The 26,885-nt window shown below is 57.0% G+C and overlaps 1 protein-coding gene across 2 annotated transcripts in view; it reads right to left on the bottom strand.

The window, feature by feature from the left end:
- The window catches only part of larp6a (La ribonucleoprotein 6, translational regulator a), a 28,619-nt gene extending 1,943 nt beyond the window's left edge, over positions 1 to 26,676 (bottom strand). The window contains exons 1-2 of one of the 2 annotated variants that reach the window (XM_072492619.1): positions 26,518 to 26,676; positions 14,599 to 14,806 (exon numbers count right to left, since the gene is read on the bottom strand). In XM_072492619.1, coding sequence (XP_072348720.1) covers positions 14,599 to 14,733 — 135 coding nt within the window. In that variant the 5' untranslated portion in view covers positions 14,734 to 14,806; positions 26,518 to 26,676. Of the gene's footprint in view, positions 1 to 14,598; positions 14,807 to 23,337; positions 23,658 to 26,517 lie in introns of those variants that run through there. The other variant, XM_072492618.1, reaches the window with a different exon arrangement.
- Between the last annotated feature and the right edge of the window lie 209 nt (positions 26,677 to 26,885).

The raw sequence follows: 26,885 nt of genomic DNA, 5'->3' as shown, positions 1-26,885 counted from the left end.
TCTCACTGTCCACCCTATCCAACCCCCTGATCATTTTGTATGCCTCTATAAAGTCTCCTCTTAACCTTCTTCTCTCCAACGAAAACAACCTCAAGTCCGTCAGCCTTTCCTCATAAGATTTTCCCTCCATACCAGGCAACATCCTGGTAAATCTCCTCTGCACCCGCTCCAAAGCCTCCACGTCCTTCCTATAATGCGGTGACCAGAACTGTACGCAATACTCCAAATGCGGCCGTACCAGAGTTCTGTACAGCTGCAACATGACCTCCCGACTCCGGAACTCAATCCCTCTACCAATAAAGGCCAACACTCCATAGGCCTTCTTCACAACCCTATCAACCTGGGTGGCAACTTTCAGGGATCTATGTACATGGACACCTAGATCCCTCTGCTCATCCACACTTTCAAGAACTTTACCATTAGCCAAATATTCCGCATTCCTGTTATTCCTTCCAAAGTGAATCACCTCACACTTCTCTACATTAAACTCCATTTGCCACCTCTCAGCCCAGCTCTGCAGCTTATCTATATCCCTCTGTAACCTGCTACATCCTTCCACACTATCGACAACACCACCGACTTTGGTATCGTCTGCAAATTTACTCACCCACCCTTCTGCGCCTTCCTCTAGGTCATTGATAAAAATGACAAACAGCAACGGCCCCAGAACAGATCCTTGTGGTACTCCACTTGTGACTGTACTCCATTCTGAACATTTCCCATCAACCACCACCCTCTGTCTTCTTTCAGCTAGCCAATTTCTGATCCACATCTCTAAATCACCCTCAATCCCCAGCCTCCGTATTTTTTGCAATAGCCTACCGTGGGGAACCTTATCAAACGCTTTGCTGAAATCCATATACACCACATCAACTGCTCTACCCTCGTCTACCTCTTCAGTCACCTTCTCAAAGAACTCAATAAGGTTTGTGAGGCATGACCTACCCTTCACAAAGCCATGCTGACTATCCCTGATCATATTATTCCTATCTAGATGATTATAAATCTTGTCTCTTATAATCCCCTCCAAGACTTTACCCACTACAGACGTGAGGCTCACCGGTCTATGGTTGCTGGGGTTGTCTCTGCTCCCCTTTTTGAACAAAGGGACCACATTTGCTGTCCTCCAGTCCTCTGGCACTATTCCTGTAGCCAATGATGACATAAAAATCAAAGCCAAAGGTCCAGCAATCTCTTCCCTGGCCTCCCATAGAATCCTAGGATAAATCCCATCAGGTCCCGGGGACTTATCTATTTTCAGCCTGTCCAGAATTGCCAACACCTCTTCCCTACGTACCTCAATGCCATCTATTCTATTAGCCTGGGGCTCAGCATTCTCCTCCACAACATTATCTTTTTCCTGAGTGAATACTGACGAAAAATATTCATTTAGTATCTCGCCTATCTCTTCAGACTCCACACACAATTTCCCATCCCTGTCCTTGACTGGTCCTACTCTTTCCCTAGTCATTCGCTTATTCCTGACATACCTATAGAAAGCTTTTGGGTTTTCCTTGATCCTTCCTGCCAAATACTTCTCATGTCCCCTCCTTGCTCGTCTTAGCTCTCTCTTTAGATCCTTCCTCGCTACCTTGTAACTATCCATCGCCCCAACCGAAACTTCACACTTCATCTTCACATAGGCCTCCTTCTTCCTCTTAACAAGAGATTCCACTTCCTTGGTAAACCACGGTTCCCTCGCTCGACGCCTTCCTCCCTGTCTGACCGGTACATACTTATCAAGAACACGCAGTAGCTGATCCTTGAACAAGCCCCACTTATCCAGTGTGCCCAACACTTGCAGCCTACTTCTCCACCTTATCCCCCCCAAGTCACGTCTAATGGCATCATAATTGCCCTTCCCCCAGCTATAACTCTTGCCCTGCGGTGTATACTTATCCCTTTCCATCATTAACGTAAACGTCACCGAATTGTGGTCACTGTCCCCAAAGTGCTCTCCTACCTCCAAATCTAACACCTGGCCTGGTTCATTACCCAAAACCAAATCCAACGTGGCCTCGCCTCTTGTTGGCCTGTCAACATATTGTTTCAGGAAACCCTCCTGCACACACTGTACAAAAAGCGACCCATCTATTGTACTCGAACTATATCTTTTCCAGTCAATATTTGGAAAGTTAAAGTCTCCCATAATAACTACCCTGTTACTTTCGCTCATATCCAGAATCATCTTCGCCATCCTTTCCTCTACATCCCTAGAACTATTAGGAGGCCTATAAAAAAACTCCCAACAGGGTGACCTCTCCTTTCCTGTTTCTAACTTCAGCCAATACTACCTCGGAAGAAGAGTCCCCATCTAGCATCCTCTCCGCCACCGTAATACTGCTCCTGACTAGCAGCGCCACACCTCCCCCTCTTTTGCCTCCTTCTCTGAGCTTACTAAAACACCTAAACCCGGAACCTGCAACATCCATTCCTGTCCCTGCTCTATCCATGTCTCCGAAATGGCCACAACATCGAAATCCCAGGTACCAACCCACGCTGCCAGTTCCCCTACCTTGTTTCGTATACTCCTGGCATTGAAGTAGACACACTTCAAACCACCTACCTGAACACTGGCCCCCTCCTGCGACGTCAAATCTGTGCTCCTGACCTCTATACTCTCATTCTCCCTTACCCTAAAACTACAATCCAGGTTCCCATGCCCCTGCTGCATTAGTTTAAACCCCCCCTAGTTTATCAGCTAGGTTTGTAGTGAAGTCAACAATTCACTAAATGCATTACTGACTGCACTGTAGCAACCCAACACCACTTGCAGTTTACGAGGGGAAAACTTCAAAAGGACAGAGTTTAAGTACGAATTTTACTGAGTTATTTTGCAAAATAAATATGTCCAATCAAGCAATCTTGACAGTTTTATATTCCTAAAATCTGCTGGAGTAGTTTGCGTCTATTCTTCACAAGTAGATGAACTGAATGCCACAGTAGAGGAGGAGAGTGTAGAGACATTAGTTAGGATAAAGTAGAGAAATTAGGTCCAAAACAGAAGCTGTGACCACAACTCCTCAAACCCCACAGATGTGAGAGAGATGCTTAATGATTGTAGGTGTTACACATGTGTAAAAACAAGGGAGAATGATCCTGGTAACCACAGGCCAGTGGTGAAAAAACTACTGGAGGCTATTGTCATGGAAAAACCATGGGTTCATAAGAATTCTTCTGAAAACTTTGAAGAGTCATATTTTTTTTTTTAAATCATTAAAAAAAAAAAATTTAGAGTACCCAATTATTTTTTTCCAATTAAGGGCCAATTTAGCGTGGCCAATCCACCTACCCTGCACATCTTTGAGTTGTGGGGGTGAAACCCACACAAACACAGGGAGAATGTGCAAACTCCACACAGACAGTGACCCAGAGTTGGGATCAAACCTGGGACCTCGGCGCCATGAGGCAGCAGGGGTAACCCACTGTGCCACCGTGCTGCCCTGAAGAGTCATGTTAGACACAAAGCTTTAATTCGGTTTCTTTAGAGACGCTGCCAGCTGAGTATTTCCAGCACTTGGCTTTCTTTTTATAATGAATTAACAAGGGATTTGCTAATAAAATTGTGTCTGACTTGGAGAGGCGATGGGGGCATAGTGGTATTGTTGTTGGAATAGTAATCTAGAGGCCCGTGGTAATTATCTGGGTAACCAGGTTCATTCCCACCACAGCAGATGGTGCAATTTAAACTCCATAAAAAATATCTGGAATTAAAAGACTAATATTGTCGAGGAAATCTGCCATCCTTACCTGGTCTGGCCTACATGTGCCTCCAGACCCACAGCAATGTGATTGTTTCTTAAATGCCCTCGCTAGCCGCTCGCAGGCGGCACTGTACCACAGTTGCTTCACAGCGCCAGGAACCAGGGTTCGATTCCCGGCTTGCGTCACTGTCTGTGCGGAGTCTGCACATTTTCCCCGTGTCTGCATAGGTTTCCTCCGGGGGCTCCAGTTTCCTCCCACAATCCAAAGATGTGCAGGTTAGGTGGATTGGCCTTGATAAATTGCTCTTAGTGTCCCAAAAAGGCTAGGTGGGGTTACTGGGTTATGGGGATAGGATCTTCATAGGTAGGATGACCTTTCCAGGGGCTGGTGCAGACTCGATGGGACGAATAGCCTCCTTTTGCACTGTAAATTCTGAAATCTATGAAACTGCCGCGAAAACACATAAAAGGAATGAAACCGGACGGACCACCCAGCATTGACCCAGGCACCGGAAACGACAATCCCAGCCCTGACGATCCTGCAAAGCCCTCCTTACTAACATCTGGGGGCTCGTGCCAAAGTTGGGAGAGCTGTCTCACAGACTAGTCAAGCAACAACCTGACAGTCATACTCACAGAATCACACCTTACACACATTGTCCCAGACACCCCGATCACCATCCCTGGGTACGTCCTGTCTCACCGGCTGGACAGACCCAGCAGAGGGGCCGGCACAGTGGTATACAATCGGGCGGGAGTTACCCTGGGAGTCCTCAACATCGACTCTGGACCCCAAGAAGTCTCATGGCTTCAGGTTAAACATGGGCAAGGAAACCTCCTGCTGATTACTACGTACCAGCCACCATCAGCTCAGCTGATGAATCAATCCTCCTCCTTGTTGAACACCACTTGGAGGAAGCACTGAGGGTGGCAAGAGTGAAGAATGTGCTCTGGGTGGGGGCCTTCGATGTCCATCACCAAGAGGGGCTCGATTGTACCACCACAGACCGAGCTGGCCGGGTCCTAAAGGACACAGCTGCTAGACTGGGACTGCAGCAGGTGATGAGGGAAGTGACCACCGCACAGTCCTTGTGGAGACAAAGTCCCGTCTTCACATTGAGGATATCCTCCATCGTGTTGTGTGGTGTGCTAAATGGGATAGACTTTGAACAGATCTAGCAACTCCAGACTGGGTATCCAAGAGGTGCTGTGGGCCATCAGCAGCAGCAGAATTGTATCAACCACAATCTGTAACCTCCTGGCCCGGCATATCCCCCACTCCCCCATTACCACCCAGCCAGGGGATCAACCCTGGTTCAATGAAGAGTACAGGAGAGCATGTCAGCAGCAACACCAGGTATACCGAAAAATGAGGCGTCAACCTGGTGAAGCTACAACCAACGGATTAGACCTAACCTCTACAGTTCTGCCCCACCCAGCCGTGAATGCTAGTGGACAATTAACTCACTGGAGGAGGAGGCTACACAAATATCTCCAGCCTTAATGATGGGTATGTGCCGCTTGATCACTGGCATCTACCTGGCAATGTAGAACATTTCTCAGGTGTGCCCTGTACTCAAGCGACAGGACAAATCCAACCCAGCCAATTCAGTTTCTGATCAATGGTAACCCCCAGGATGTCGATTGTGGGGATTCAATGATGGTAATACCATCGAATGTCAAGGGGCGATGGTTAGATCCTCTCTTGTCGGAGATGGGCATTGCCTGGCACTTGCGTGGTACGAATATAACTTGTCAGCCCAAGCCTGGATATTGTCCAGGTCTTGCTGCATATCGACATGGACTGCTTCATTATTTGAGGAGTCGCGAATGGTGCCGAACATTGCGCAGTTAACCGCAAGCATCCCCACTTGATCTGAGAGAATTTCTACAGTGTAGAAGGAGGCCATTCGGCCCATTGAGTCTGCAGCAACTGTCTGAAAGAGCACCCTACCCAGGCCCACTCCCCCGTAACATCCCTGGACACTAAGCGCAATTTAGCATGGCCAATCCACCTAACCTGCACATCTTTGGATTGTGGGAGGAAACCGAGCATCCGGAGGAAACCCACGCACACACGGGGAGAAAGTGCAGGTTTTCTTTGGAGCAGAGAAGGCGGAGGGCTCTGGTTGAGGTGGATAAGATTATGAGGGGCATGGACGGGGTGGATAGAAAACAGCTGTTCCCCTTCATTGAGGGGTCAATAACAAGGGGGCATAATTTTAAGATGAAAAGCAAGGTTTTTCATCCAGAGGGTGTTGGGAATCTGGAATGAAGGGAGGCTAGTTGAGGCAGGAAAAACCTTACAATCTTTAAAAAGTACTTGGATGACACTTGAAATTTCGCAACATTCGAGGCTCTGTGCCAAGTGCTGGGAAGTGAGATTAGAGTCGATTTCAGAGTAGTTTTTGTTGGTGCAGACTTGATGATCTACAGGTCATCTTTCTGTCCTGAATGATTCTATGGAATATTGTGCGCAAGCTGTACCATATTTTAGGATGGATGTCAAACCATGGAGAAATTGAAGAAGCTGTTATTCAAAGTAGGAAAAGGAGGTCTTCAGATTTGAGGGGTTTTGATGGAGTTAGGGAGAAACTCTTAGGTCGATAACGTTAAGTCATGGAAAGTAATTGGAAAAAGAACGAGTTGGAAGAAATTAGAAGTTATTTCAGCGGGTCTAAATAAACTGGTACACACTACTGAAGCAGTGGTAGAATCGGACACCTTTCAGAACATTCTAAAGAAAATGGACGTGTTCCATCCTTCTCCAGTAAAAGGCCGAGTTAGGTGAATTGGACATTCTGAATTCTCCCTCAGTGTACCTGAACAGGTGCCGGAGTGTGGCGACTAGGGGCTTTTCACAGTAATTCTATTGCAGTGTTAATGTCAGCCTACTTCTGACACTAATAAAGATTATTATTATTATTAAAAAACTGTAGTATTTTGTCTCACACAACTGTCAACTCTTCATGTGAATCCATTGAGTCGAGGTCATGTAGGTGAAGTTGGGCATATTAACTACCCAATTTTGCCCAATACCATGTTGCATTTTACAGCAACATGAACGGGAACCCGGGGAAATTCTCAGTCTTTTGTACGAGATGTTAAATCAAAATCTGACCTGACCCCTCAGTTAGATGTAAAAAGGTTATGATGAGCATATTGTTGAAAATGTCTAGTTCGTGGGCTTTAGAAATTAAAGTTTTGACTGTGGAGAATGGGGAGAATCAAATTGGGAAAGTGATGAGCAAATGTGGGTGGAATTGCAATTCAAACACACCTGGGGTTTATGGTTGGGGTCAAGCTGACTTAAGAGGTGAACATAAGAATTAGGAGTCGGTAATTTGGCCCTTGCTCCATCATCCAATACGATCATGGCTGATGGACAGGGGATCGCTGCCTCTGTCCACTTTCTTGTCCATCTCCCATAACCCTGGACTTTCTTGTTGATCAAAAATATAACTCCGTTAGAAAGGAAAGATCGGATGATGTTAATCTGCATTGAAATGGAGGTCCTATACGCTGGGTTATTGATAATGATGCAAGTACCACAGGCTGCATTTTGTTCTTTTGTAAATGTTGTCTTGCTCTCTTGGTCGATATTTTAAATTGGATGTTATTGCGTAGGACACCACACACACACACCCCCGATCACCAGCTACCCACCCACTGATGTAGGATCAGTCTGCAGTGTGTGGGATCAGTCTGCAGTGTGTGGGATCAGTCTGCAGTGTGTGGGATCAGTCTGCAGTGTGTGGGATCAGTCTGCAGTGTGTGGGATCAGTCTGCAGTGTGTGGGATCAGTCTGCAGGTTTGGACACTGGAGAAGTGGAATTCTGCTCTCTGATGTGTTTGGTTTGTGTTGAGCTTGCATTAGCGCGTTGCATCCAGCAGAGTGGCAGCACTTTTTCACTTGTACCTGATTGACCTGCCCCCCCCCCCCCCCCGCTCTTCGGTAGTGGGTTATTTTACATGGAAGGCACATCTTTGCAGGAGGTCCATGTAACCCATCTAATGTAAATCCGCCCCCCCCCCCAAGCTTCCTCAGCATCCATTGGCAGCAGAGACCCTGACTTTACTGGCCAGATGTTATTGAATACTCTCTAACTATAGGAACTAACCTCAACATGTGTTCAGCAATGAATGCCACGCTCGGTTAAACCAAACGGTGAATTCACACTGAAGGATGGGCGAGCGAATGAGGAAATTTGCCACCTTCTAAATTTGTATTGACTGTTTTCTGACAAAAATCTTGTGTTTTTCTATAATAAAGCTGAGTTTTTGCTCTTAAAAAAAAAAGGAAAGATCACAAAAATAGTGGGGAGGAGAGCACTTACTTTTTAAAAAATAAATTTAGAGTACCCAATTATTATTTTTTAGTTTTCCAATTCAGGGGCAATTTAGCGTGGCTAATCCACCTAACCTGCACATCTTTGGGTTGTGTGGGTGAAACCCACGCAGACACGGGGAGAATGTGCAAACTCCGTACGGACAGTGACCCAGAGCCAGGATTCGAACCTGGGTCCTCAGCGCCGCAGTCCCAGTGCTAACCACTGCGCCACATGCCGCCCCCATTGGGGACTTACTTAACGGAAGAATTGGAGACATGACGTTTACAGTTATTACAATAAAGGACAAGTTATTCATGTGGTTTCCCAGAATTAAAGAACGTTTTGGAATTAGAAGAGTTAATTTGCCTTTTTACCTGGGAACAGACTGGATGAGAGATTGCCATGGTAATGGGCAGACCTGAGCGAGTTATTTGTGTGAATTCAATTGGATCATAGATAACAGGCAAAACTGGTTAATGTTTGGAAAGCAGCTGTCAGCTTTGGGCATTAGGTAGCTTGCAGCTCCTGGGAAGTGAAGTGGTAAAAGCCAGACCTACACATCAAGACAGTGAATGGGAGAGTTGTGATTGGGAGCTGGTATTGAGACCAAGTTGGTGAGGGGAAAATCGACTGGAAGATTTGTTTAGCTAGAAGCGAAAGGAAGAAATTTCAGTAATCATCTCAATAAAAGGTAGTTAACCTTGTTGCAGTTAGAGTTTTGGAAATACTTATTTGGAAATACTTAAAAGGAGAATTTTTGAGACAGATTGTTTCGACAGAAAGGGGGTTGAATGATTTCCGGTGGCAGCCATGGAGTGAGCGGTCACACATTTGGTGGCTCCCGCTCGAGGTGGGATTTTTTTGTCCTTTCTCACTCGATTTAGGGGGTGTTTGCTGGTATGAGGTGCATGAGCACTGAGGAACTGCAGTACTCCACCGGTGGGGCCGATTTATGGCTTATCAGACGAGGAGTGTAACAAGTAAGAGGCAGCAGCTGGAATTTCGAGATGCAACACAGGAAAAGGTGGCAGAGGATGCTGGGGCATTGTTGCCAGCCCAGTAGTCTGCCGAACAGCTTTAATAATAATAATCTTTATTGTCAAAAGTAGGCTTACATTAACACTGCAATGAAGTTACTGTGAAAAGCCCCTAGTCACCACACTCCGGCGCTTGTTCGGGTAAACTGAGGGAGAATGCAGAATGTCCAAATTATCTAACAGCACGTCTTTCAGGACTTGTTGGAGGAAACCGGAGCACCTGGAGGAAACCCACGCAGATATGGGGAGAACGTGTAGACTCCGCACAGACAGTGACCCAAGCCGGGAATTGAACCTGGGACCCTGGCGCTATGAGCTTGCGGACTTTTTGAATGCAAAGTTCTAGCAGCAGAGGCAGGAGGCCTCAGAAGACCTGGAAAAGGCGGTGGAATCGCTTAGGGCGGCTATCGGGAGAGTGGGGCAGAGGCTGGAAGCACAGGGTCAGGCACTCCAGAAGATGGAGGAGCCGATGGGGGAGCATGGGGACCAGCTGGCCATAAGAGTTAGAGGGAGAAGGTAGATGACCTCAAGAACCGTTCTAGGAGGCAGAATCTCCAGTCTGTCTGAGGGGATTGAGGGAACGCAGGCCGCAAAGTATGTGGCAAGTATGCTGGGAACGTTGGTGGGGGAGGGTTTCTTTGACCCCCCCCCCCCCCAGGTGGATTGAGCGCACAGGGCAGTGGAGGAGGCTGAAGACGGGGGAGACGCCGAGGCGATGGCAGTGCGGCTGCATCAGTCTCTCAATAAGGAGAAGATACTGAGGTGGGCGAAGCAAATGAAAATGTGCACCTGGGAAGGAAGCGTGAAGGTTGGGGAGTGGGAGGTGGGGGGGGGGGGGGGGTGTGGAGGAGGTTGTTTTGTTACCTGTTGCCATAGTTGGCTTTTTGTGAGTATGTATATTAAAAATGCCTTCAATAAAATGGTTTTTTTTTTTTTTTAAAAAGGGGGGATTGAATTTATGGCTCTGAATTTTACCTGGGTAATGTTTTCATGGGGGTTTCCGAGACACCTCATTGGTACACGCATCATTTGACAACTCATATATGAACTACATAGTGAAACTTATCTTTGCTTCCAAGCATGGTGCCAGGGCTTAATTGGTCCTTCACGTACCAGATAGCTAACCCACTGAGTTAAGACAGTCAGCTAATTATAGTATTCCACAACCCAATCAATAATCAGAAAATTCAGCTCAGATTTTAATTGAATCCAAAAACCCAATCTAGAACACTAATCCTTGAAAGCTTGAATCATGTATTTACATTTCATTTCCCTAAGACGCAGGAGCAGAATTAGGCCACTCGGCCCATCGAGTCTGCTTCGCCATTCAATCGTGGCTGATATTTTTCTCATCCCCATTCTCCTGCCTTCTCCCCATAACCCCTGATCCCCTTATTAATCAAGAACCTATCTCTCTCTGTCTTAAAGACACTCAGTGATTTGGTCTCCACAGCCTCCTGTGGCAAAGAGTTCCACAGATTCACCACCCACTGGCTGAAGAAATTCCTCCTCATCTCGGTTTTAAAGGATGATCCCTTTAGTCTGAGATCGTGTCCTCTGGTTCTAACTACAAGTGGAAACATCCTCTCCACATCCACTCTATCCAGGCCTCACAGTATCTTGTAAGTTTCAATAAGATCCCCTCTCATCCTTCTAAACTCCAGCGAGTACAGACCCAGAGTCCTCAACCGTTCCTCATACAACAAGCTCTTCATTCCAAGGATCATTCGTGTGAACCTCCTCTGGACCCTTTCCAAGGCCACCACATCCTTCACATCATTTCCCTAAGACATAGGAGCGGAAGTAAGGCCATTCGGCCCATCGAGTCCACTCCACCATTCAATCATGGCTGATTTCAACTCCATTTACCCGCTCTCTCTCCATAGCCCTTAATTCCTCGAGAAATCAAGAATTTATCAACTTCTGTCTTAAAGACACTCAACGTCCCGGCCTCCACCGCCCTCTGTGGCAATGAATTCCACAGACCCACCACTCTCTGGCTGAAGAAATTTCTCCTCATCTCTGTTCTAAAGTGACTCCCTTTTATTCTAAGGCTGTGCCCCCGGGTCCTAGTCTCCCCGGCTAATGGAAACAACTTCCCTACGTCCACTCTATCTAAGCCATTCATTATCTTGTAAGTTTCTATTAGATCTCCCCTCAACCTCCTAAACTCCAATGAATATAATCCCAGGATCCTCAGACGTTCATCGTATGTTAGGCCTACCATTCCTGGGATCATCCGTGTGAATCTCCGCTGGACCCGCTCCAGTGCCAGTATGTCCTTCCTGAGGTGTGGGGCCCAAAATTGCTCACAGTATTCTAAATGGGGCCTAACTAATGCTTTATAAAGCTTCAGAAGTATATCCCTGCTTTTATATTCCAAGCCTCTTGAGATGAATGACAACATTGCATTTGCTTTCTTAATTACGGACTCAACCTCATAGAATAGATCATAGAATCTACAGTGCAGAAGGAGGCCATTCGGCCCGTCGAGTCTGCACCGGCTCTTGGAAAGAGCACCCTATCCCCATAACCCAATAACCCCACCCAGCACAAAGGGCAATTTTGGACACTAAGAGCAATTTATCATGGCCAATCCACCTAACCTGCACATCTTTGGACTGTGGGAGGAAACCGGAGCACCCGGAGGAAACCCACGCAGACACGGGGAGGATGTGCAGACTCCGTACAGACAGTTACCCAAGCGGAATCGAACCTGGGACCCTGGAGCTGTGAAGCAATTGTGCTATCCACAATGCTACCGTGCTGCCCTAAAATGAAATGAAAATCGCTTATTGCCACAAGTAAGCTTCAAATGAAGTTACTGTGAAAAGCCCCTAGTCGCCACATTCCGGCGCCTGTTCGGGGAGGCTGGTACGGGAATCGAACCGTGCTGCTGGCCTGCCTTGGTATGCTTTAAAAGCCAGCGATTTAGCCCAGTGTGCTAAACCAGCCCTGAAAAGCCCCTAATCGCCTGCAAGTTTACCTTTAGAGAATCCTGGACTAGGACTCCCAAGTCCCTTTGCACTTCAGCATTATGAATTTTGTCACCGTTTAGAAAATAGTCCATGCCTCTATTCTTTTTTCCAAAGTGCAAGACCTCGCACTTGCCCACGTTGAATTTCATCAGCCATTTCTTGGACCACTCTCCTAAACTGTCTAAATCTTTCTGCAGCCTCCCCACCTCCTCCATATTTTACCTGCCCCTCCACCTATCTTTGTATCATCGGCAAACTTAGCCAGAATGCCCCCAGTCCCGTCATCTAGATCGTTAATATACAAAGAGAACAGCTGTGGCCCCAACACTGAACCCTGCGGGACACCACTCGTCACTGGTTGCCATTCCGAAAAAGAACCTTTTATCCCAACTCTCTGCCTTCTGCCTGACAGCCAATCGTCAATCCATGTTAGTACCTTGCCTCGAATACCATGGGCCCTTATTTTACTCAGCAGTCTCCCGTGAGGCACCTTATCAAAGGCCTTTTGGAAGTCAAGATAGATAACATCCATTGGCTCTCCTTGGTCTAACCTATTTGTTATCTCTTCAAAGAACTCTAACAGGTTTGTCAGGCACGACCTCCCCTTACTAAATCTATGCTGACTTGTCCTAATCCGACCTGCACTTCCAAGAATTTAGAAATCTCATCCTTAACAATGGATTCTAGAATCTTGCCAACAACCGAGGTTAGGCTAATTGGCCTATAATTTTCCATCCTTTTCCTTGTTCCCTTCTTGAACAGGGGGGTTACAACAGCGATTTTCCAATCCTCTGGGACTTTCCCTGACTCCAGTGACTTTTGAAAGATCATAACTAACGCCTCCACTATTTCTTCAGCTATCTCCTTTAGAACTCTAGGATGTAGCCCATCTGGGACCGGAGATTTATCAATTTTTAGACCTCTTAGTTTCTCTAGCACTTTCTCCTTTGTGATGGCTACCATGTTCAACTCTGCCCCGACTCTCCTGAATTGTTGGGATATTACTCATGTCTTCTACTGTGAAGACTGACGCAAAGTACTTATTTAGTTCCTCAGCTATTTCCTTGTCTCCCATCACTAGATTACCAGCATCATTTTAGAGGGGCCCAATGTCTACTTTTGCCTCCCATTTGTTTTTAATGTATTTAAAGAAACTTTTACTATCATTCCTAATGCTACTGGCTAGCCTACCTTCATAATTGATCCTCTCTTTCCTTATTTCTCTCTTTCTAATCCTCTGTTTGTTTTTGTAGCCTTCCCAATCTTCTGACTTCCCACTACTCTTTGCCACATTATAGGCTTTCTCTTTTGCTTTGACGCATTCCCTAACTTCCTTTGTCAGCCATGGCTGCCTAATCCCCCCTGATAACCTTTCTTTTCTTTGGGATGAACCTCTGTACTGTGTCCTCAATTACTCCCAGAAACTCCTGCCATTGCTGTTCTACTGTCTTTCCCACTAGGCTTTGCTCCCAGTCGATTTTCGTCAGTTCCTCCCTCATGCCCCTGTAGTTACCTTTATTTAACTGTAACACCTTTACATCTGATTCTACCTTCTTTCTTTCAAATTGGAGATTGAATTCTACCATATTATGATCACTGCCTCCTAAGTGTTCCCTTACTTTAAGATCTTTAATCAAGTCTGGCTCATTACATAACACTAAGTCCAGAATGGCCTGTTCCCTCGTGGGCTCCATCACAAGCTGTTCCAAAAAGCTCTCCTGTAAACATTCAATGAATTGCCTTTCCTTGGGTCCACTAGCAGCATTATTTACCCAGTCCACCTACATATTGAAGTCCCCCATGATCACTGTGACCTTGCCTTTCTGACATGCACTTTCTATTTTGTGGTGCATTTTGTGCCCCTGGTCCTGACCACTGTTAGGAGGCCTGTACATAACTCCCATTATGGGTTTTTTGCCTTTGTGGTTCCTCAACTCTACCCACACAGACTCCACATCATCTGACCCTATGTCGTTTAGTGCTATTGATTTAATTTCATTCCGAATTAACAAGGCAACCCCGCCCCCTCTGTCGTTTCGATAGGTTGTGAATCCCTGGATGTTTAAATGCCAGTCCTGAACCCCCTGCAACCACGTCTCTGTGATGCCTACCACATCATACCTGCCAGTCACAATCTGGGCCACAAGCTCATCTACCTTGTTCCGTACACTGCGCGTATTTAAATATAGCACCTTTAATTCTCTATTGACCGTCCCTTTTTGTTTTCTTAGTGTGGTGGACCTTGGTTTACTGAGCCTTTCCATACACTGTGTCATATTTTGTGGGATGAGGACTATCGTAACCTCTCCTGAGTCCTGTCGTTTCGTGCTTTTTTGTATTCCTAAGCAGCTATGCTTCCCACTATGCTTCACCTCTTGGTTCCCTGACTTTCCCTTCCCCCCCAATCTCTGAGGCTCTGATCACCTCAATTCAACGTTTAGCATTAAAAAAACTACTTTTTTGATCATATGAAACACCAACTCACATGCAAACAAGGTACTGGAACAGTCTCTGATTGTATACACCAAGTATTTTCTAATTTAACTACCTTTTTGAAGGAGGTCAGTAGTTTAACACTGACATATCCCATTTTATTTCTTCTCACATGCTTCAGTAGGAATGCATCTTTCTCCAGGTTCTCATCCGAAAGGTAATATTCAATCTGAGCAATTAGGTTTTGCATCAGCTCAGGGTCAGGAGTCACCCAGTCACCGTCAAGCTCATCCAGCTCGTTCTCTGCTCCACTGAAAGAAGCACTTGAAGAGGTACACAAAAAAAAATGAACATAACTAGGAGTAGACATTCAGCCCTTTGAGCCTGCTCCACTGTTCAGTACGATCATGGTCGATCTTCTACCTCAATTCCACTTGCCTGCCTGCTCTCCAAATCCATCGATTCTCAGTGCGATCGAAACTCTTCATTTATTACCCTTTAAAAAAATAAATTTAGAGTACCCAATTCATTTTTTTCCAATTAAGGGGAATTTAGCGTGGCCAATCCACCTACCCTGCACATCTTTGGGTTGTGGGGATGAGACAAAGAACAACAAAGAACAAAGAAATGTACAGCACAGACACACGCAGACAAAAGACCATAAGACATAGGAGCAGAATTAGGCCACTCGGCCCATCGAGTCTGCTCCGCCATTCAATCATGGCTGATATTTTTCTCATCCCCATTCTCCTGCCTTCTCCCCAAAACCCTTGAGCCCCTTATTGATCAAGAACCTATCTATCTCTGTCTTAAAGACACTCAGTGAATTGGAATCCACAGCCTTCTGCGGCAAAGAGTTCCACAGATTCACCACCCTCTGGCTGAAGAAATTCCTCCTCATCTCGGTTTTAAAGGATCGTCCCTTTCATCTGAGATTATGTCCTCTGGTTTATAGTTTTTCGTGCAAGTGGAAACATCCTGTTCACATCCACTCAATCCAGGCCTCGCTGCATCCTGTAAGTTACAAAAAGATCCCCCCTTATCCTTTTAAACTCCAATGAGTACAAACCCAGAGTCCTCAACCGTTCCTCATATGTCAAGCTCTTCATTCCAGGGATCATTCTTGTGAACCTCCTCTAGACCCTTTCCAAGGCCAGCACATCCTTCCTTAGATATTGTCCTCCTTTGCTGCTTTCTGAACTGCTCCCAATACTCAGGCTCCTTAATCTTTATTTATTTTTATCCCCTTTTTAAAAATGTTTTCCAATGAAGGGGCAATTTTAGCGTGGCCAATCCACCTGCCCTCCACACGGACAGTGACCTGGGGCCGGGATCGAACCCGGGACCTCGGTGCCGTAAGGCAGCAGTGCTAACCACTGTGCCACCGTGCAGCCCCTCCTTAATTTTTCTTGTGACTTTATTGACTCTCCTTGAGGTCTATTGCTATCTTTAACTTATTGTGTTAGCCATGGTTGGGCCACTTTTCCTGTTGCGGTTTTTGCACCAGAGAGGAATGTGTAACTTGCAATCCAAGCATGCTTTTCTGTTTTGAACATGCTGACTGATTGAGCCCAGCCCTCCAGGGTACAGAATTCCAAAGATTCCTAACCCTAACCCTCATCTTGATATTCCCTGTAACATCAACAAAGTACAAAATACAGTCCATCAAATCACAATACACGGTTTGAACAATTTTTTCCCTTTAATCGCCGCCACCACCACCCCTCCTTAAACCCCTCTAACCCTCCCCTGCACCCCTCCCACCCCCCCACCCTCCACACCACCCCCCCTACCCACCCACACACCCTACCCCTAACCCCCACACACATCCCCCTACCCCCCCCACCCCCCACACACACCCGCTACCCCCCTACCCACCCCCCCACACACCCCCACCCCCCCACACACCCCCTACCCCCCCACCCCCACACACACACACCCCCTACACACACCCACTACCCCCCCTACACCCACCCCCCTGCCCCCCTCCCTACCCCCCACCCCCCCTCCCCCTACCCCCCACCCCTACCCCCCACCCCCCCTCCCTACCCCCCACCCCCCCTCCCTACCCCCCACACCCCCCTCCCCCACTCCCTACCCCCCACCCCCCCTCCCTACCCCCCACACCCCCCCTACCTACCCCCCACACCCCTCTCCCTACCCCCCACACCCCCCCTCCCTACCCCCACACCCCCCCCTCCCTACCCCCCACACCCCCCCTCCCTACCCCCCACGCCCCCCCCTCCCTACCCCCCACACCCCCCCTCCCCCACACCCCCCACTCCCTACCCCCCACACCCCCCCTCCCTACCCCCCACACCCCCCACTCCCTACCCCCCACTCCCTACCCCCCCCCTCCCTACCCCCCACACCCCCCCTCCCTACCCCCCCCACACCCCCCCCTCCCTACCCCCCACACCCCCCTCCCCTACCCCCCACCCCCCCCCCTCCCTACCCCCCCACACCCCCCCCTCCCACCCCCCACACCCCCTCCTCCCTACCCCCCCACACCCCCCACACTCCCCTACCCCCCACACCCCCCACTCCCTACCCCCCACACCCCCCACTCCCTACCCCCCACACCCCCCCCTCCCCCCACACCCCCCCTCCCCCACCCCCCACACCCCCCCTCCCTAACCCCCACACCCCCCCCCTACCCCACCCCCCCACACCCTACTCCCCCCACTCCCCCCACTCCCTACCCCCCCCTCCCTACCCCCACACCCTACCCCCCCCTCCCCTACCCCCCACGCCCCCCCACGCCCTACCCCCCCACGCCCTACCCCACCCCCCACGCCCCCCTCCCTACCCCCCCACGCCCCCCCCCTCCCTACCCCCCATGCCCCCCCCCTCCCTACCCCCACACCCCCCTCCCTACCCCCCACACCCCCCCCTCCCTACCCCCCACACCCCCCCTCCCTACCCCCCACACCCCCCCTCCCCCACACCCCCCACTCCCTACCCCCCACACCCCCCCCCTCCCCTACCCCCCACACCCCCCACTCCCTACCCCCCACTCCCTACCCCCCCTCCCTACCCCCCACACCCCCCCTCCCTACCCCCCACACCCCCCCTCCCTACCCCCCACACCCCCCTCCCTACCCCCCACCCCCCCCTCCCTACCCCCCACACCCCCCCTCCCTACCCCCCACACCCCTCCTCCCTACCCCCCACACCCCCCACACTCCCTACCCCCCACACCCCCCACTCCCTACCCCCCACACCCCCCCTCTCTACCCCCCACACCCCCCCTCCCCCACACCCCCCCTCCCCACCCCCCACACCCCCCCTCCCCCACACCCCCCCTCCCTAACCCCCACACCCCCCCCCTACCCCACCCCCCACACCCTACTCCCTCACTCCCCCCACTCCCTACCCCCCCCTCCCTACCCCCCACACCCTACCCCCCCTCCCTACCCCCCACGCCCCCCCACGCCCTACCCCCCACGCCCTACCCCACCCCCCACGCCCCCCCTCCCTACCCCCCACGCCCCCCCCTCCCTACCCCCCATGCCCCCCCCTCCCTACCCCCCACGCCCCCCCCTCCCTACCCCCCACGCCCCCCCTCCCTACCCCCCACGCCCCCCCTCCCCCCCTCCCTACCCCCCACGCCCCCCCTCCCTACCCCCCACGCCCCCCCTCCCCCCCTCCCTACCCCCCCCTGCCCTACCCCCCACGCCCTACCCCCCACGCCCTACCCCACCCCCCACGCCCCCCCTCCCTACCCCCCCTCCCTACCCCCCACGCCCCCCCACGCCCTACCCCCCACGCCCTACCCCACCCCCCACACCCCCCCCTCCCTACCCCCCACGCCCCCCCCTCCCTACCCCCCACGCCCCCCCCTCCCTACCCCCCACGCCCCCCCCCCTACCCCCCACGCCCCCCCCTCCCAACCCCCCACGCCCCCCCCTCCCTACCCCCTCCCTACCCCCCACGCCCCCCCCTCCCTACCCCCCACGCCCCCCCTCCCTACCCCCCACGCCCCCCCCCCTACCCCCCACGCCCCCCCCCTACCCCCCACGCCCCCCCCCTACCCCCTCCCTACCCCCCACGCCCCCCCCTCCCTACCCCCCACGCCCCCCCCTACCCCCCCCACCCTACCCCCCCACGCCCCCCCCTCCCTACCCCCCCCTCCCTACCCCCCCCGCCCCCCCACCCCCCCCCTCCTACCCCCCCCGCCCCCCTCCCCCCCACCCCCCCCACCCCCCCCCGCCCCCCCCTCCCTACCCCCCCCGCCCCCCCCTCCCTACCCCCCCCGCCCCCCCCTCCCTACCCCCCCCGCCCCCCCCTCCCTACCCCCCCCGCCCTACCCCCCCCGCCCCCCCCTCCCTACCCCCCCCCTCCCTCCCCCACCCCCCCCTCCCTACCCCCCCCCTCCCTACCCCCCCCTCCCTACCCCCCCCCCCCACCCCCCCCGCCCCCCCCTCCCTACCCCCCCCAGCCCCCCCCTCCCTACCCCCCCCGCCCCCCCCCCCTCCCTACCCCCCCCTCCCTACCCCCCACGCCCCCCCCTCCCTACCCCCCACCCTACCCCCCACGCCCCCCCCTCCCTCCCCCCACGCCCCCCCTTCCCTACCCCCCACGCCCCCCCTCCCCCCCTCCCTACCCCCCCCTGCCCTACCCCCCACGCCCTACCCCCCACGCCCTACCCCACCCCCCACGCCCCCCCTCCCTACCCCCCACGCCCCCCCACGCCCTACCCCCCACGCCCTACCCCACCCCCCACACCCCCCCCTCCCTACCCCCCACGCCCCCCCCTACCCCCCACGCCCCCCCCTCCCTACCCCCCACGCCCCCCCCTCCCTACCCCCCACGCCCCCCCTCCCAACCCCCCACACCCCCCCCCCTACCCCCTCCCTACCCCCCACGCCCCCCCCTCCCTACCCCCCACGCCCCCCCCCTACCCCCCACGCCCCCCCCCACCCCCTCCCTACCCCCCACGCCCCCCCCTCCCTACCCCCCACGCCCCCCCCTACCCCCCCCGCCCCCCCCTCCCTACCCCCCACGCCCCCCCCCTACCCCCCACGCCCCCCCCCACCCCCTCCCTACCCCCCACGCCCCCCCCTCCCTACCCCCCACGCCCCCCCCTACCCCCCCCACCCTACCCCCCCCACGCCCCCCCCTCCCTACCCCCCCCACTCCCTACCCCCCCCTCCCTACCCCCCCCTCCCCCCCCCCCTCCCCCACCCCCCCACCCCCCCGCCCCCCCCTCCCTACCCCCCCCGCCCCCCCCTCCCTACCCCCCCGCCCCCCCCTCCCTACCCCCCCCGCCCCCCCCTCCCTACCCCCCCCGCCCTACCCCCCCCTCCCTACCCCCCCCTCCCTACCCCCCCCTCCCTACCCCCCCCGCCCCCCCCTCCCTACCCCCCCCGCCCTACCCCCCCCGCCCCCCCCTCCCTACCCCCCCCCGCCCCCCCCCTCCCTACCCCCCCCCGCCCCCCCCTCCCTACCCCCCCCGCCCCCCCCTCGCCCCCCCCTCCCTACCCCCCCCGCCCCCCCCTCCCCTACCCCCCCCTCCCTACCCCCCACGCCCCCCCCTCCCTACCCCCCCCCCGCCCCCCCCTCCCTACCCCCCCCCCCGCCCCCCCCTCCCTACCCCCCCCGCCCCCCCCTCCCTACCCCCCCCGCCCCCCCCTCCCTACCCCCCCCAGCCCCCCCTCCCTACCCCCCCTCCCCCCCTCCCTACCCCCCCTCCCTACCCCCCACGCCCCCCCCTCCCTACCCCCCACGCCCCCCCCTCCCTACCCCCCACCCTACCCCCCACGCCCCCCCCTCCCTACCCCCCACGCCCCCCCTCCCTACCCCCCACGCCCCCCCTCCCTACCCCCCCCTGCCCTACCCCCCACGCCCTACCCCACCCCCCACGCCCTACCCCACCCCCCACACCCCCCCCTCCCTACCCCCCACGCCCCCCCCTCCCTACCCCCCACGCCCCCCCCTCCCTACCCCCCACGCCCCCCCCTCCCTACCCCCCACGCCCCCCCCTCCCAACCCCCCACGCCCCCCCCTCCCTACCCCCCACGCCCCCCCTCCCAACCCCCCACGCCCCCCCCTCCCTACCCCCTCCCTACCCCCCACGCCCCCCCCTCCCTACCCCCCACGCCCCCCCCCCTACCCCCACGCCCCCCCCCACCCCCTCCCTACCCCCCACGCCCCCCCCTCCCTACCCCCCACGCCCCCCCCTACCCCCCCACCCTACCCCCCCCACGCCCCCCCCTCCCTACCCCCCCCACGCCCCCCCCTCCCTACCCCCCCCTCCCTACCCCCCCCGCCCCCCCACCCCCCCCTCCCCCACCCCCCCGCCCCCCCCGCCCTACCCCCCCCGCCCCCCCTCCCTACCCCCCCCTCCCTCCCTACCCCCTCTCCCTACCCCCCCCCGCCCTACCCCCACCCCCCCCGCCCTACCCCCCCCCTCCCTCCCCCACCCCCCCCTCCCTACCCCCCCCTCCCTCCCTACCCCCTCTCCCTACCCCCCCCCGCCCTACCCCCACCCCCCCTCCCTACCCCCCCTCCCTACCCCCCCCCTCCCTCCCTACCCCCCCCCGCCCTACCCCCACCCCCCCCTCCCTACCCCCCCCTCCCTACCCCCCCCCTCCCTCCCTACCCCCTCCCTACCCCCCCTCCCTACCCCCCCCCGCCCCGCCCCCCCGCCCCGCCCCCCCCTCCCTACCCCCCCCCGCCCCCCCCTCCCTACCCCCCCCTCCCTACCCCCCCCCGCCCCGCCCCCCCCTCCCTACCCCCCCCGCCCCCCCCTCCCTACCCCCCCCCACCCCGCCCCCCCCTCCCTACCCCCCCCCACGCCCCCCCCTCCCTACCCCCCCCACGCCCCCCCCTCCCTACCCCCCCCACCCCCCCTACCCCCCCCCCGCCCCCCCCTCCCTACCCCCCCACGCCCCCCCTCCCTACCCCCCCCCACGCCCCCCCCTCCCTACCCCCCCCACGCCCCCCCCTCCCTACCCCCCCCACGCCCCCCCCGCCCTACCCCCCCCGCGCCCCCCCCGCCCTACCCCCCCCGCCCCCCCCTCCCTACCCCCCCCCACGCCCCCCCCTCCCTACCCCCCCCCGCCCCCCCCTCCCTACCCCCCCCCACGCCCCCCCCTCCCTACCCCCCCCCGCCCCCCCCTCCCTACCCCCCCCCACGCCCCCCCCTCCCTACCCCCCCTCCCTCCCCCACCCTCCCTACCCCCCCCTCCCTCCCTCCCCCACCCCGCCCCCCCCTCCCTACCCCCCCCCACGCCCCCCCCTCCCTACCCCCCCTCCCTCCCCCACCCTCCCTACCCCCCCCTCCCTCCCTCCCCCACCCTCCCCGCCCCCCCCTCCCTACCCCCCCCGCCCCCCCCTCCCTACCCCCCCCGCCCCCCCCTCCCCCTCCCTACCCCCCCCCGCCCCCCCCTCCCTACCCCCCCCCGCCCCCCCCTCCCTACCCCCCCCCGCCCCCCCCTCCCTACCCCCCCCCGCCCCCCCCTCCCTACCCCCCCCCGCCCCCCCCTCCCTACCCCCTCCCTACCCCCCCTCCCTACCCCCCCCCGCCCCGCCCCCCCCGCCCCGCCCCCCCCTCCCTACCCCCCCCCGCCCCCCCCTCCCTACCCCCCCCTCCGCCCCCCCCTCCCTACCCCCCCCTCCCTACCCCCCCCGCCCCGCCCCCCCCTCCCTACCCCCCCCCGCCCCCCCTCCCTACCCCCCCCCGCCCCGCCCCCCCCTCCCTACCCCCCCCCACGCCCCCCCCTCCCTACCCCCCCCACGCCCCCCCCTCCCTACCCCCCCCACGCCTCCCCCTCCCTACCCCCCCCCACCCCCCCTACCCCCCCCCGCCCCCCCCTCCCTACCCCCCCACGCCCCCCCTCCCTACCCCCCCCCACGCCCCCCCCTCCCTACCCCCCCCACGCCCCCCCCTCCCTACCCCCCCCCGCGCCCCCCCCGCCCTACCCCCCCCCGCGCCCCCCCCGCCCTACCCCCCCCGCCCCCCCCTCCCTACCCCCCCCCCACGCCCCCCCCTCCCTACCCCCCCCCGCCCCCCCCTCCCTACCCCCCCCCACGCCCCCCCCTCCCTACCCCCCCCCGCCCCCCCCTCCCTACCCCCCCCCACGCCCCCCCCTCCCTACCCCCCCTCCCTCCCCCACCCTCCCTACCCCCCCCTCCACGCCCCCCCCTCCCTACCCCCCCTCCCTCCCCCACCCCTCCCTACCCCCCCCTCCCTCCCTCCCCCACCCCGCCCCCCCCTCCCTACCCCCCCCCACGCCCCCCCCTCCCTACCCCCCCCCACGCCCCCCCCTCCCTACCCCCCCTCCCTCCCCCACCCTCCCTGCCCCCCCCTCCCTCCCTCCCCCACCCTCCCCGCCCCCCCCTCCCTACCCCCCCCTCCCTACCCCCCCCGCCCCCCCCTCCCCCTCCCTACCCCCCCCCCGCCCCCCCCTCCCTACCCCCCCCTCCCCCTCCCTACCCCCCCCCGCCCCCCCTCCCTACCCCCCCCGCCCCCCCCTCCCCCTCCCTACCCCGCCCCCCCCTCCCCCTCCCTACCCCCCCCCCGCCCCCCCCTCCCTACCCCCCCCCCGCCCCCCCCTCCCTACCCCCCCCCCGCCCCCCCCTCCCTACCCCCCCCCGCCCCCCCCTCCCTACCCCCCCCCGCCCCCCCCTCCCTACCCCCCCCCGCCCCCCCCTCCCCCCCCTCCCTACCCCCCCCCGCCCCCCCCTCCCTACCCCCCCCCGCCCCCCCCTCCCTACCCCCCCCCGCCCCCCCCTCCCTACCCCCCCCCGCCCCCCCCTCCCTACCCCCCCCCCGCCCCCCCCTCCCTACCCTACCCCCCCCCGCCCTACCCTCCCTACCCCCCCCCGCCCCCCCCCCCCCGTCACCCACCGGGTTCTCCTCCCGCTCTCCGGGCTGCCGCTCTCCTCACTCGGCTCCGGGGACGGCGCCTCCTCAGCCGGGGCCACCTGGATGGTGGGCGCGGCTCCGGGCCCCGGGGCGGGGGGCGGCTCCATGGCGGGAGGCCGGGGGTCGGGGCCTCCGGAGCGGGGTTGAAGCCGGGGTCTGGGCGGGAGGCTCGGGCCGCTCGGCAGCAGCGACTCCCGGAGCCGGGGCGGCAGCAGGAAGGCGGCGCAGCGCAGCGCCGAGTCCCGGAGGCTGCTCATTGGGGCGGGAGGGGCAGCGGGGCCCCCGCGCCGGCTTATCAGGGAGCCGCCCCCGGGCCGCCCCCATCAGGGTCAGTGTCCGGAGAGAGGGTCAGTGTCCGGAGGGAGGGTCAGTGTCCGGAGGGAGGGTCAGTGTCCGGAGAGAGGGTCAGTGTCCGCAGAGGGAGGGTCAGTGTCCGGAGAGAGGGTCAGTGTCCGGAGAGAGGGTCAGTGTCCGGAGAGGGAGGGTCAGTGTCCGGAGAGGGAGAGTCAGTGTCCGGAGAGGGAGGGTCAGTGTCCGGAGAGGGAGGGTCAGTGTCCGGAGGGAGGGTCAGTGTCCGGAGGGAGGGTCAGTGTCCGGAGAGAGGGTCAGTGTCCGCAGAGGGAGGGTCAGTGTCCGGAGAGAGGGTCAGTGTCCGGAGAGAGGGTCAGTGTCCGGAGAGGGAGGGTCAGTGTCCGGAGAGGGAGAGTCAGTGTCCGGAGAGGGAGGGTCAGTGTCCGGAGAGGGAGGGTCAGTGTCCGGAGAGGGAGGGTCAGTGTCCGGAGAGAGGGTCAGTGTCCGGAGAGAGAGTGAGTGTCCGGAGGGAGGGTCAGTGTCCGGAGGGAGGGTCAGTGTCCGGAGAGAGGGTCAGTGTCCGGAGAGAGGGTCAGCGTCCGGAGAGAGGGTCAGCGTCCGGAGAGAGGGTCAGCGTCCGGAGAGAGGGTCAGTGTCCGGAGAGAGGGTCAGTGTCCGGAGAGAGGGTCAGTGTCCGGAGAGAGGGTCACTGTCCGGAGAGAGGGTCAGTGTCCGGAGAGAGGGTCAGCGTCCAGAGAGAGGGTCAGTGTCCGGAGAGGGACAGTGTCCGGAGAGGGAGGGTCAGTGTCCGGAGAGAGGGTCAGTGTCCGGAGAGAGGATCAGTGTCCGGAGAGGGAGAGTCAGTGTCCGGAGAGAGGGTCAGTGTCCGGTGAGAGAGGGTCAGTGTCCGGAGAGGGAGGGTCAGTGTCCGGAGAGAGGGTCAGTGTCCGGACAGAGGGTCAGTGTCCGGAGAGGGAGGGTCAGTGTCCGGAGAGAGGGTCAGTGTCCGGAGAGAGGGTCAGTGTCCGGAGAGAGGGTCAGTATCCGGAGAGGGAGGGTCAGTGTCCGGAGAGAGGGTCAGTGTCCGGAGAGAGGGCCAGTGTCTGGAGAGCAGGTCAGTATCCGGAGAGGGAGGGTCAGTGTCCGGAGAGAGGGTCAGTGTCCAGAGAGGGAGGGTCAGTGTCCGGAGAGGGAGGGTCAGTGTCCGGAGAGAGGGTCAGTGTCCGGAGAGAGAGGGTCAGTGTCCGGAGAGGGAGGGTCAGTGTCCGGAGAGAGGGTCAGTATCTGGAGAGAGGGTCAGTGTCCGGAGAGAGGGTCAGTATCCGAAGAGGGAGTGTCAGTGTCCGGAGAGAGGGTCAGTGTCCGGAGGGAGGGTCAGTGTCCGGAGAGAGAGGGTCAGTGTCCGGAGAGAGATGGTCAGTGTCCGGAGAGGGTCAGTATCCAGAGAGAGGGTCAGTGTCCGGAGAGAGGGTCAGTGTCCGGAGAGAGGGTCAGTGTCCGGCGAGAGGGTCAGTGTCCGGAGAGAGGGTCAGTATCCGGAGAGGGAGGGTCAGTGTCCGGAGAGAGGGTCAGTGTGCAGAAAAGCAGTTTTATGTGCGAGACAAAGCATTGCGTAGACCAAAGATTGTTGTGCATAATTTGCTCTAAACTGACAGTAACTTTGTGATTGAGGTTTACTGCAGATGGACATTGAGATGAGCGACACTGGCTGATACCAGCAGTGTGGAAACCACCATTTATAGTGAGGATGGAATTCTCTCAGTGCTGCACCGTGTTGGGATGTCTAGAATGCCTGGTGACAATCCATGTTGAGAACTAGGCTGGGAAATGGGAACATTTCAAATCCGCAGCCTGCAGTGAGTGAGAGTCCTCCTCGGCAAGGGACAAGTGTCCAGATCCAGAGTCACAGTGCCACCTCAGTTCACTGCAATGTAGATGCTCAACATGGGGTCCCTGTGATGCTCCATGTCTACTTCATTATTTACTTCTACAATTTAGGTAACACACTCGAGGCATCCCACAATGAAGCAAGTGACTGAAGTCATGTGTTAGAGTTACGCTCTTCGCTGGTCTTACTGGACAAGTCTGATCCAGGGTGGAACCCGGCTTAATAAATCCTACCTTTTTTTGTTTAGGTAGGTGGAGGGCAGCAATTGAGCAGAGTCTCTGGGATCAGTTGTGCAACTTGTGACCAAAGAATAAAAATAAATTTAAACAAGAAAAAATTAAGTATATTACACTACTCCTTCACTCCCAACTATATCTTTACAGATGCCCAGATTCGTAACGATAACAAGTTAGAAAATCCATCTCGTACTCTAATATTCACTGGAAGAACACAGTCCCTGTAAACCAATAGGCAAACTGTTTAGACACACTGCATTCTGAAACCAAGTGGCAGATGACACCCAAACCAACTTGCACAGATCTCATCAATTCCCCCAGACATTAGTCCACTGTGACCAAGTGGTCTGACTGGAACTCTGTCTTTCACTGTTGCCTCATGGCACCGAGGACCCGGGTTCAATGCCAGCCCCGGATCACTGTTCGTGTGGAGTTTGCACATTCCCCCCATATCTGGGTGGGTCTCACCCCCACAGCTCAAAAAGATGTGCAGGGTAGGTGAATACTAAATCGCGCCTTAATTGAGAAAAAAAAATGGGGTATGTATTTAAACCTCACCACTATTCTTAGAATTCTTAGGTTTCCCCTTTACGGAACAAGGGTCAAGAAATTCTAAATGGTGGACAGGGATTCACACTCCCCAACTCCTATGCAGACTTACTAACGGGTGCTATTCAGGTCAAACTAGTGTTTCAAGTTATTCCCCGGGCTAACCCGTATCTTCATAGAAGAATTTTATCTACTTACCACCTAGTAGCATCGATCCTGGGTCCCGCGTTGCTAGATAAGTAAAGTAGACTTTTGTAATAAACCACTGTTTCAGGTTTAAACTTTAAGCTATTTTATTTTTTCTTTTAAAAGATAAAATCACTGTCTTTACAGAAAAATAAAAAGATCTTGCTTCTGGATTCTCCTGGTCGGTTGAGCAGACCTTCCTGGGCCTCCTCGACAATCTCTCTCCTTTATCTGCTGGTCTCTTCCCGGTTGTTTTACGGTTCTGCTCGGCTTTCGTCTTCTGTCTGTCCCATGTACCGATATCACCCTGCAGGCTGAGAGTGAGTGCCTGGCTGGGGGCGATCTAGGATATATATCACCTTTAAAATAGCTTTGCTAAT

Source organism: Scyliorhinus torazame, chromosome 30 (genome assembly GCF_047496885.1).
Source record: "Scyliorhinus torazame isolate Kashiwa2021f chromosome 30, sScyTor2.1, whole genome shotgun sequence".
Taxonomy (NCBI): Eukaryota; Metazoa; Chordata; class Chondrichthyes; order Carcharhiniformes; family Scyliorhinidae; genus Scyliorhinus; species Scyliorhinus torazame.
This window is presented reverse-complemented; position numbering and strand designations above follow the sequence as displayed.